This window comes from Trachypithecus francoisi, unplaced genomic scaffold, assembly GCF_009764315.1.
Source record: "Trachypithecus francoisi isolate TF-2019V2 unplaced genomic scaffold, Tfra_2.0 Lachesis_group13, whole genome shotgun sequence".
Lineage (NCBI taxonomy): Eukaryota > Metazoa > Chordata > Mammalia > Primates > Cercopithecidae > Trachypithecus > Trachypithecus francoisi.
In genome coordinates, this window is record NW_022681458.1 from 67670676 (window position 1) to 67682655 (window position 11980).

General features: G+C 43.6%; 1 protein-coding gene across 1 annotated transcript; it reads right to left on the reverse strand.

The window, feature by feature from the left end:
- Positions 1-9056: 9056 nt before the first annotated feature.
- On the reverse strand, positions 9057-9691 carry LOC117095376 (replication protein A 14 kDa subunit-like). The gene has a single exon (XM_033232118.1). It carries the CDS (start codon positions 9689-9691, stop codon positions 9326-9328), a length of 366 nt encoding a protein of 121 aa, XP_033088009.1. The 3' UTR covers positions 9057-9325.
- Positions 9692-11980: the final 2289 nt, after the last annotated feature.

Consider the following 11980-nt stretch of genomic DNA (forward strand, 5'->3'; position numbering starts at 1 on the left):
CTCAGCTCACTGCAAGCTCCGCCTCCCGGGTTTACGCCATTCTCCTGCCTCAGCCTCCCAATTAGCTGGGACTACAGGCGCCCGCCACGTCACCCGGCTAGTTTTTTTTTTTTTTGTAGTTTTTAGTAGAGACGGGGTTTCACCGTGTTAGCCAGGATGGTCTCGATCTCCTGACCTCGTGATCCACCCGTCTCGGCCTCCCAAAGTGCTGGGATTACAGGCTTGAGCCACCGCGCCCGGCCAAACCAAAATAAAATTCTAAGCCCCCCAGTTGGCTAAACAGGCCTCTCTCTTAGCCAACAGGATCCCAAAGAAACCTGAGAAACTACTTCAGGCCGTGATGGAAAAAGCAAGGTTGGACATGCCTCCTTTTACCCTGGTAAATGGTAAAATGACTGGTTATTTTAAAAACAGGGATGCTTAGGACAAAACAGAAAGTCTGAGCATGTCATAAATGGTCTGTGTAAATCACGTTCAGGTTCATAAAAGAACTTATGAAAGAAATTTTGTATGTGATTAAGGTGTCTATAATTAAAAGGAAATTGTAATCATCTTTCTAGAGATTGGGCTTTGATATTAAAAACACACTAAGGCACTAAATAATTGATTAGAACAACAGATTTTCTTTCTTTTTTTTTTTCCTGAGATGGAGTCACGCTCTGTCACCCAGCCTGGAGGGCAGTGGTGTGATCTCAGCTCACTGCAACCTCTGCCTCCTGGTTCAAGCAATTCCCCTGCCTTGGCCTCCTGAGTAGCTGGGACTACAGGCATGCACCACCACCATGCCTGGCTAATTAGAGATGGGATTTCACCGTGTTGGCCAGGCTGGTCTCAAACTCCTGACCTCAAGTGATCCAACTGCCTGGGCCTCCCGAAATGCTGGGATTACAGGCGTGAGCCACTGTGCCCAGCCCAAGATTTTTTTAAAGTGTTAATTTACTCTTAATAAAATTGAATTATAAGAAGTCTTAAATGTTGCATTCTCCTTTGGCACCTTAACTATGTCATGCCACTCTCTCCTGCCCTGTGAGGTTCCACTGAGAAGTCTGCTGCAAAGATATTGGAGCTCCTTTGCATGTTTCTTTTCTTTTGCTGCTTTTTGGATCCTCTCTTTATCCTTGACCTTTGGGAGTTTGATTATTAATTGCCTTGAGGCAATCTTGTTTGGATTAAATCTGTTTGGTGCTCTATAACCTTCTTGTATTTGAATATTGATATCTTTCTCTAAGTTTGGGAAGCTCTCTTATTATCCCTTTGAATAAACTTTCTACCCCAATCTCTCTTTTTACCTTCTCTTTAAGGCCAATAGCTTAGATTTGCCCTTTTGAGATTATTTTCTGAATCTCGTAGGTATGCTTCATTCTACTTTATTCATTTTTCTTTTGTCTCCTCAAACTGTGTATTTTCAAATAGCCTGTCTTCGAGCTCACTAATTCTTTCTTCTCTTGATCAATTCTGCTGCCAAGAGATTGTGATGTTGGCTAGGCATGGTGGCTCACGCCTGTGATCCCAGCAATTTGGGAGGCCAAGGTGGACAGATCACCTCAGGTCAGGAGTTCAAGACCAGCCTGGCCAATGTGGTGAAATCCTGTCTCTACTAAAAATACAAAATTAGCTGGGTGTGGCAGTGCTCGCCTGTAATCCCAGCTACTCAGGAGGCTGAGACAGGAGAATCACTTGAACCTGGGAGGCAGAGGTTGCAGTGAGCTGAGATCGTGTCACACTACTCAAAAAAAAAGAGAGATTGTGATGAATTCTTCAGTATGTCAATTGCATTTTTCAGTTCCAGGATTTCTGCTTTTTTTTTTTTTTTTTTTAAGATAGAGTCTCATTCTGTTGCCCAGACTACAATGCAGTGGCATGATCACAGCTCACTGCAGCCTTGACCTCCTAGGCTCAATAGATCCTCCTGCCTCAGCCTCCCAAGTAACTAGGACTACAGGTGTGCACCACCGCATCCTGCTAATTTTTGTATTTTTTGTAGAGGCAGAGTTTTGCCATGTTGCCCAGGCTGGTCTTGAACTCCTGGGCTCATGTGATCTACACACCTCGGCCTCCCAAAATTCTGAGATTACAGACATGAGTCACTGCATCCAGTCTGACTCTTTTTTAATTATTTCAATCTCTTTGTTAAGTTTGTCTGATAGGATTCTAAATCCCTTCTCTGTGTTACTTGGATTTTGTTAAATGTTACCAAAACAGCTATTTTGAATTATTTCTCTGAAAGGTCACATATCTCTGTCTCTCTGGGATTGGTCTCTGGTGACTTATTTACTTCGTTTGGTGAGGTCATGTTTTCTTGTATGGTCTTGATGCTTGTGGATGTTTGTCAGTGTCTGGGCATTGAAGAGTGAGGTATTTATTATAGCCTTTGCAGTCTGGGCATGTGTGTACACATCCTTCTCAGGAGGGGTTTCCAGGTATTCAAAGGGACTTGAAAGTTGTGATCTAAGTCTTTGGTCACTGCAGCCATATCTGCTTTAGGAGGCACTTAAAGCCTAGTAATGCTGTGGCTCTTGCAAACTCATAGAGATACCACCTTGGTAGTCTTGGGTAAGATCCAGGAGAGTTCCCTGGATTAGCAGGCAGAGACTCTTCCTCTCTTCCCTTGCTTTCCGCCAAACAAATGAAGTCTCTCTCTCAGCTGACTGCTTAGAGCTGGGGGAGGATTGACACAAGCACCCCTGTGGTCACCACCACTAGGACAGTGCTGGGTCAGACCTGAAGCCAGCACAGCCCTAGGTCTCACCCAAGGCCTGTAGTGACCACTGCCTGGCTACTGCCTGTGTTTACTCAAGCACCAAGGGCCCTACAATCATCAGGTGGCAAAGCCAACTAGGCTTGTGTTCTTCCCTAAAGGGCAGTGAGTTCCCCTTGGTCCCAGTGGGTCCAGAGATGCTGTCTGCGAGCCAGGGTTTTGAGTTGGGAACCTTAGAAATCTACCTTGTGCTCTACTCTACTGTGGCTGAGCTGGCACCCAAACCACAGGACAAAGTCCTTTCCACATCTCTCTCCCCTTACTTCAAGAAGAGGAGTCTCTCGCCATGGCCACCATGGCCCACTCACTTCCAGGCCCATGGTAAGCACTACCAGGCTATCACCATGTTCAAGGCCCAAGGGCTCTTCAGTCAGCTTGTGGTGAATTCTACCAGTCCTTAGTCTCTGCCTTCAGGACAGTGTGCTGCCTTCTGGCCTAGGGCAGGGCCAGAAATGCTGTCCAAGAGCCAAGGCCTAGAATCAGGGACTCTAGGAGTCTACTTGGTGCTCTACCGAACTGTGGCTGAGCTGGTACTCATGCTGTAAGACAAAATCCTCTTTACTCTTCCCTCTCCTTTCCTCAAGCAGAAGGGATCTCTCTCCATAACCACCATAGCTGGGAATGTGCTGGGTCACACCTGAAGCCAGCACAGCTCTGAGTCTCACCCAAGGCCTGCAGAGAGTACTACCTGGTTACTGCTGCCACTTATTCAGGGTCCAGGGACTCTTTAGTCAGCAGATGATGAATCCTGCCAGGACTGGGTCCTTCCTTTCTAGGCAGTAGTTTCCTTCTGGCCCAGGGTGTGTTTAGAAATATTGTCTGGGAGCTAGGGACTGGAATGCAGGCTTCAGGACTCTGCCTGTTGCCCTATTCTACTGTGGCTGAGCTGTATCCAAGTTACAAGACAAAGTCCTCTATACTCTCCCTTCTCTCCTCAAGCAATGGGAAGGAGTCTCTGTTGGAGCTGTGAGCTGTGCTGCCTGGGGTTGGGGGAGCGGTGGTGCAAACACTCCATTGGCTGCCCCAACCGGTATCTAACTGGGTTGTGTGTCTCCTAAGTCCATTGGCTCTGAGCCCAGCACAACACCTGGGTAAGATCCAGGAGAGTTCCCTGGATTAGTAGGCAGAGATTTTCCTCTCTTCCCTTACTTTCCCCCAAACAAATGAAGTCTCTCTCAGCTGACTGCTTAGAGTTGGGGGAGGGTTGACACAAGCACCCCTGTGGTCACCACCACTGGGACAATGCTGGTTCAGACGTGAAGCCAGCATAGCCCAAGCCTTGCCTGGAAATTGAGGTCCTATGACCTAAACTGCCTTTCATATTTATTTAGGACCCCAGAGCATTTTAGCTCATAATGGCAGGGCTTGCCAGAACTCAGGTTCCCAACACTAGGATGGATGATTTGCCTGTGGCTAGAGCTAGTCTAAATGCTCCCTTTGTGGGTGCCAGCTGAGTTATGCCCCATGTTGCTTTCCACTATGACAGGGCAGCACTGAGTTCCAATGCAAAGCCCCCGATACTCACTGTGCTCTCTCTCTTCCAAGTGCACAGAGTCTCTCTATGCACTGCCAGGGGATGAAGTAAGGGTGATGTAGGTGATTCAAGGCTGTTTTTCCTACCCTCTTAAGTGCTTCTTTCTTTAATATGGTGTTAAAACCAGGTACTATAATTACTCACCTGATTTTTGGTTCTTATGAAGGTGTTCTTGTGTGGATAGTTGTTCAATTTGTTGTTCCTGAGAGGATTGTGAGAGAGACAATTGTTGGATGCTTCTATTTGGCCATCTTGCTCCACTTCCCTAATCTGCTTCTTTTTAAAAATTTCTCAGATTGATATCTCAGAAGTTCAACTTCTGCCGTACTCTGCTGCTTTCAGCTTTTTATCCCTTTGGAAAGGCCTGGGATGCTCTCCTTCAAATTTTGTTGGCTTCTGTGACTTTTTTTTTTCTTTTTCTTCCAGTTCTAAATCTGTTTTTATGGCCTGATATAAAATGTTTTATCCTGAAAATTTTTAAAGAAGGCAATATTTTGGGCATAGTGGTTCACATCTGTAAACCCAGCCACTCTGGGAGGCTGAGGCAGGAGGAATGCTTTAGCCCAGGAGTTCAAGGCCAGCAAAGGCAACATGGTAACACTGTATCTCTACAGAAAATTTTTAAAAAAATTAGCCAGGCCTGGTGACACATGCCTGTAGTCCCAGCTACTCAAGAGGCTGAGGTGGGAGGATTGCTTGAGCCCATGAGGTCAAGAATGCAGTGAGCCAAGATCACGCCACTGCACTCTAGTCTAGGTGACGGAGCAAGATCCTGTCTCAAAAAAATTAAAAATTAAAAAATAATAATTAAAAAAGAAGGCCATATTTTCCTCCAGTATAACTTAATTCTGTACTCTTGGCTTTTTCTAACATATTTAGGGGCCAGGAGCCCTCCAAAGGTTTGCTGAAAAAAATCAACTCACAAAAGACAGATTGGTTGAAAAGAAAGCATATAGATTTGTTTAGTATATATATGTGAGAATTTTCAGAGTAAAGACCCAAGATACAGGGAAAATTGTTCATTTTTATGCTTAGGTTCAACAAAGTATGAACAGCCATGTAAAAAATTAAAGATGTAATTGAATGCTAGTAGACGGTGTGGGGAAAGGAGCAAGGCCTGTCTGTCTAGATTCTTCTTCACCTCCCTGAGTATGCATCTCCTTCCTTCTGGGTATAGGAGTCTTATAACCTATAGTCCAACAAGGAAGTTCAGAGAATTTCTTCATGGCCAGAGAAAAGTGGAGAAAAATTAGAGAAATATTTTTAAGTTTTATGGCTGGATTTGAGAAAAAGAGGCTCTGGTTTCTGGGACTCAGCTTGGGGAAGAGAGATTCTAGTTTTTATAGCCAGCCTAAAGGGAAAATGGCACTGAGAAACAGGAGGGCAGGAGAAGGCCAAACAGAAGCTTTCATTTCTGAGGCTGCTCCTTTGGTTACCTGAAAGGAAGATACCATGGCCCCACACAATCATTAAGGCAAACTCAAGCTGGAAACTGCTTAGGGCAAACCTGCCTCCCATTCTATTCAAAGTCATCCCTCTGCTCACTGACATAGATGCATATCTGACTGCCTCTTTTGGAAAGGCTAATTAGAAACTCAAAAGAATGCAACCATTTGTGTCTCACCAGTCTGTGACCTGGAAGCTCCCTCCCAACTTCCAGTCTTCCTGCCTTTCCTTCAAGTTGCCTTTCCAGGCAACTTCTTACTTCTTACTTACGTTGATTGATGTCTCATGTCTCCCTAAAATGTATAAAACCAAGCTGTGCCCTGACCACCTTGGGCACATGTCAGGACTTCCTGAGGCTGCGTCATGGGCAGGTCCTCAACCTTGGCAAAATAAACTTTCTAAATTAACTGAGACCTGTCTCAGATTTTCTGGGTTCATAATTATCACTCTGGGGTATTGTTTTCTGAACCCCAAGGTATGTCTAAAGTGGTCAACATAACCAGACAACTTCCCATGCTGTAGCTAAGAGTCACATATGTCCCTCCTCAAGGCCTCTATAATATGGTGGTCACTCAATCCAGGACACACTCTTTCTGTGTGTCTGATTAATTTATCTTTTTAGCAAGTCTGACATTCAGGTTATCCAAATGGGCTTCCCATAAGGAAAAACTGTAGCAGGACGAGCTGCAGACAAAACTCCTCAGACACCAAGTTAAAGAAGGAAGCGGTTTACTCAGCCGGGAGGATCAGCAAGACTCCTGTCTCAAGAGCTGAGCTCCCCGAGTGAGCAATTCCTGTCCCTTTTAAGGGCTCACAACTCTAAGGGAGTCCATGTGAGAGGGTCATAATCGATTTGAGCAAGCAGAGAGTACGTGTCTGGGGGTGCTGCATGCACCGGTAATCAGAACGAAACAGAACAGGACAGGGATTTTTACAATGCCTCTCCATACAATGTCTGGAATCTATAGATAACATAACCGGTTAGGTCAGTGGTTGATCTTCAACTACCAGGCTTAGGTCAGGCAGGCCCAGGCCTGGTTTTGGGTCTGGTTCCTTGGTTTCAGGTCTAGTTCCCAGGCACCGGGCTACCTGCCTTTAATTTTGCTTCTCTTTCTTTTTCTCAATATAAAACAATATAAAACAATATGAGAGGGTCTGTCTCTTCTCTCTCAAAACAATCACTGTAGAAGAGTTTTTTTTTGCTGGGCGCGGTGACTCAAGCCTGTAATCCCAGCACTTTGGGAGGCTGAGATGGGCGGATCACAAGGTCGGGAGATCGAGACCATCCTGGCTAACCCGGTGAAACCCCGTCTCTACTAAAAAAATACAAAAAAAAAAACTAGCCGGGCGAGGTGGCGGGCGCCCATAGTCCCAGCTACTCGGGAGGCTGAGGCCACTGCACTCCAGTTTGGGCGATAGAGCGAGACTCCGTCTCAAAAAAAAAAAAGAAGAGTTTTTTTTTTCCTTCTTTTTGGCAACTAGCCTAAGAAACAAAAATTTTAAGATAATTCCTATGTTGTTTTTATTAGGTTTTTAAAAAATTACTTTTAAAAACTAAACATTAAAAGAGTTAAGGTTTTTACAGCTTTTAAAGTCTTTTGGCCAGCATGGTGGCTCACGCCTGTAATCCCAGCACTTTGGGAGGTCGAGATGTGTGGATCACTTGGGGCCAGGAGTTTGAGACCAGCCTGGGAAACATAGTGAAACCCCATCTCTACTAAAAATACAAAAATAAGCCAGGCATGGTGGCTTGCACCTGTAAACCCACCTACTCAGGAGGTTGAGGCAGGAGGATCCCTCGAACCAGGGAGGCAGATGTTGCAGTGAGCCAATATCAGGCCACTGCACTCCACCCTGGGCAACAGAGTAAGACTGTCTCAAAAATAATAACAATAAAAATAAAGTCTTTTTATTATCACTTTGGTTAAGTGAATAACTATTATTTTATAATGATCTGTGGTTCTGTTTCAATAAAATGTTTTGAGTCTTTTAACATACTTTGACAAACAGTCTCAAAAATCAAATCCTAACTTAAGCCTCTGACTTAAATTTATTGCTGGAGGCTTATCAGAACTATAAAAATTAATCACCCCAAGGTTATAGAATCTTTCTATAGCTTCCAATTAAGATAAACTTTAGTATCATCACCTCCAGCCTGATGGTTAGACATCAGTTGAGAGACTCCCTCCATTCCCATTAAATAGGGTCTTTATCAGATATGTTAACTAGCTCTTGTGCTGTTAAGTTGAAGGGGTTTGACTCCTGGGTACTCCTATCTCATCTCAAAGGAGCACTGACTCCTAGTAAATCTTAAATGTCAATGCTGTTATCTGGCAGCAAACTTAAGTTAACCAAAACCTCATCCTCAGAACTGAGAGATGATAACAGCCAAAATAAACTGCTTTCATGCTACACTTGTTAGATCAAGTTTAGCCTAAACCTGCCTCCTTACATATTTTAAGTTTGGCCTGAAGATTTCTCTGTATATTGTGAACAAATGGAGGTATATACTGTAGCCTACACTTGTGCCAATCACCGAGTTTTGGCCAATCAGATGTAGCCAACTGTTCAACTGTTCAAATAAGGCAAATGCCAACCTGTAAACAACCCAGCTTTTTCTCTACCTCACTTGTATTTTCTGTGCATCACCTTCCTTTTTCTGTCCACAAATCTTCTTCCACCACGTGACTGTGCTGGAGTCTCAGAGCCTATTCTGGCTCATGAGGTTGCCTGATTCGTGAATCATTCATTGCTCAATTAAACTTTTAAATTTAATTTGGCTAAAAATTTTTTTAATCACACTGGACAAGACCTATATTCAAAAGCATAAATACTAATTTAATAATTTTTCCTCGGCCGGGTGCGGTGGCTCACACCTGTAATCCCAACACTTTGGGAGGCCAAGGCGGGCAGATCATGAGGTCAGGAGATCAAGACCATCCTGGCCAACATGTGAAATGCCATCTCTACTAAAAATACAAAAAGTAACCGGGTGTGGTGGCACACGCCTGTAATCTTATCTACTCAGGTGGCTGAGGCAGGACAATCACTTGAACCCGGGAGGCAGAGATTGCAGTGAGCCGAGATTGCGCCACTGCACTCCAGCCTGGCAACAGTCCTCTATCCAAATTAAAATCATTGTTCTGTGCCTTAATACTGCACAATTTAAATGTTTACTTCTTATTTGTCCGTTTCCCTTTCCTGTCATTGTCAGAGCCAGGCAGGGCTTATGTCCTTTTGTTTTGTTTTCCACAGTTGAAAAAACAGACAAACAAAAATCCCTTTTTCTTTTCTTTTCTGTTCTTTTTTTTTTTTTTTTACCATTTCAGTTTTTATTAATAAAATAGAAACCTAAACTCAGACAACTGCTTTATTCTTGCATCTAATCTGACCATATATTGGAGTAGCAATTCTTTATGAAAGGGCTTAGGTGAGAACCGTCAATATATCGGTTCCATCAAAAACTCTAGGTTGGAATACCTTAAAAAGAGCAAATTAAATGTCAGAAAGCACAGAAATCTCTCCCTCAAACAAGAGGGGCTTCCTTTAATAGTCTTTAATATAGCTCATTTGAAACTCCATCAAGATCAATCATGTTGCACAATCCCTAAAGAATAAAACTGAGGAAACTCATGAATAATTTTCACAGCTTCATTGTAAAGTCCAAGATCAAAAGGATGGTTGTCTTCTTTAAACTGGACATAAGATGTACACGTGATGGTGGCCTTGGCAGTTACTCTTCCAACCACTTCCATAATTCCGGAGATTTCTTCATCAAAGAGTTCCATCAATTCGATGGTTCCATTTTTTCCTTCTCCATCTGAAAGAATAAAAATTTTTCCAGTGGGATGAATCTTTTCCAGCCTCCCTACAAAGCAGACAGGCTTGTCGATGAACTGAGCTAGCATTCCGGCATTGATGCGCAACCTGGGCAACTCCATCGTGTCCACCATGATTATGGTTTAACGCTGCGGCAGGCGGGAAACCCACGAAAAACCCCTTTTTCTTTTTGAGCTATTTATAGCTTACAAAATTGGGTAAAGCAACAAATACTCCCTTTCTCTCTGTACCTGAAAGCTCCAAAATTTAAAACTTATTTAGAATCCCACTGGGCTGAATCTACTTTCTTTTTTTTTTTTTTTTTTTTTTTTGAGACGGAGTCTCGCGCTGTCACCCAGGCTGGAGTGCTGTGGCCGGATCTCAGCTCACTGCAAGCTCCGCCTCCCGGGTTCACGCCATTCTCCTGCCTCAGCCTCCCGAGTAGCTGGGACTACAGGCGCCGCCACCTCGCCCGGCTAGTTTTTTTTGTAGTTTTTAGTAGAGACGGGGTTTCACCGTGTTAGTCAGGATGGTCTCGATCTCCTGACCTCGTGATCCGCCCGTCTCGGCCTCCCAAAGTGCTAGGATTACAGGCTTGAGCCACCGCGCCCGGCCTGAATCTACTTTCATTGCTAATGTCCCACTAGTAAAACTTACCTCTAGGGGAAATATAAGCACCTTTCCTCTAGACCCAGGGATTACTGCAGAAGCAGTGGACATGTGGGATTGTAAGTATGGATTCTGAGGGATAGAATTAGTGCAGACCCTCCACCTCAAGGGCGGGTATTCAGATGCCTAAACAGCTGACAAAATGAGAGACTTTTCCTCCTGGGTCATTATGTGGCCCCTTTCTGTCTACCCCAACCATAAAGAATTTCCTGCTTCCTATAGAGTTAAAAGAAAATTGCCCAGAGGATATCAAGTAACAAAGCTTCCTGAGTATAGTACTCCCAGTTATGAGATTTATGAAGATAGATAGATACAATTATGCATAGTTTTTGTGCCTGGGGAGATCTTATTATTTTTTATTAGCCATCTTAGAACAAATTACTAAAAAGACTGCAAAAAGCATTGCAATACAACAAAAGTCTCTAAACTCCCTAATTTAAATGGTTTTAACAAAATGCTTATGTTCTGCACAGCTAATTGCTACAAGTCTGTAACTAAAACCAAGACTGCAGTAGCTCAATGCATAAAATTTATAGATAAATCAGTTCTGCAAACTTGCCTTTTGACTTTTTGGCTCTAACACTACTTAGAAGATTTTAAAGGTTTGATGAATGCCTGCACACTTCCACTCCTGCCTGGCCTAGAATGCTTACATTGACTATGAGTCTTTTGGATCTAAGTGTCTTGGCTATGGGGGTCCCAGCAAGGGACAGGATGGATGCAGGCCAGGTAGCCACACCACTGCGGCAACAATACACAACAAAATAAAAGTTTGGCCATTGATGTTGCTTCTGGCAAATCTTGGCCAGAAAGGGGAGAATGGAAACCAAAAATAAAATTCTAAGCATCCCAGTTGGCTAAATAGACCCTTCTCTTGGCCAACACGATCCCAAAGAAACCTGAAAAACTCCTTCATGCCATGATGGGAAAGGCAAAGTTGAATACACCTCCTTTTACCCTCCTGCCTTTTGAATTTAGGCACAAAACTCAAAAAGCACTAACTGACCAGCACTAACTCAAAAGACTGACAACAGACTCTGTAGCAGTAAGATACCAAATTCCAGCTTGACTGTGGTATAGCATCCCATGGCAGATCACAGGCCCTGAAGGAAATCAAAGTAATTCACATCACAATATATTTATTTGACATATTTTGTAATGGCCCTGCAAAGCTGTCTCTTGTGGGAAATGTGTCCTCTGTACAGAATCCCCTTCCATAACTAGATCTTTTCCAGAGAGATTGACGCCTTTAAGGTCCCATAAGAGACATTTACCATCTATTCTCTCTGAAGCCTGCTACCTGGAGGCTTCATCTACATGGTCAGAACCTTGGCTTCCACAACTCCCCTTGTCTTAACTCGATAATTTCTTTATGCTGACTTCAAACTCTTAAGGAGCAAAGCTTAACTTTTCAACCAGTTGCCAATCAGGAAATCTTGGACTCCACCTATAACCTGGAAGCCACCTCATTCAAGATGTTCTGCCTTTCCAGGCCAAACAAGTATATACCTTCCATGTATTGATTATGTTTTTAACTTGTAACTTCTGTCTCCCTAAAATGCATAAAACTGAGCGATAACCAAACCACCTTGGGCACATGTTCTCAGGACCTCCTGAGGCTGTGTCATAGACCATGGACCTTAACATTTGCAAAATAAGCCTTTAAACTGAGACCTCTCTGAGATACTTGTTGGTTTACAAGGTTTATCTTCAGAGAAGAAATACCAGGAGTGTTAGTTATCTACTGGGACTTG

Coding starts and splice junctions, on each gene's coding strand:
- LOC117095376 (XM_033232118.1), bottom strand. CDS start 9,691: ATGGTGGACACGATGGAGTTGCCCAGGTTGCGCATCAATGCCGGAATG.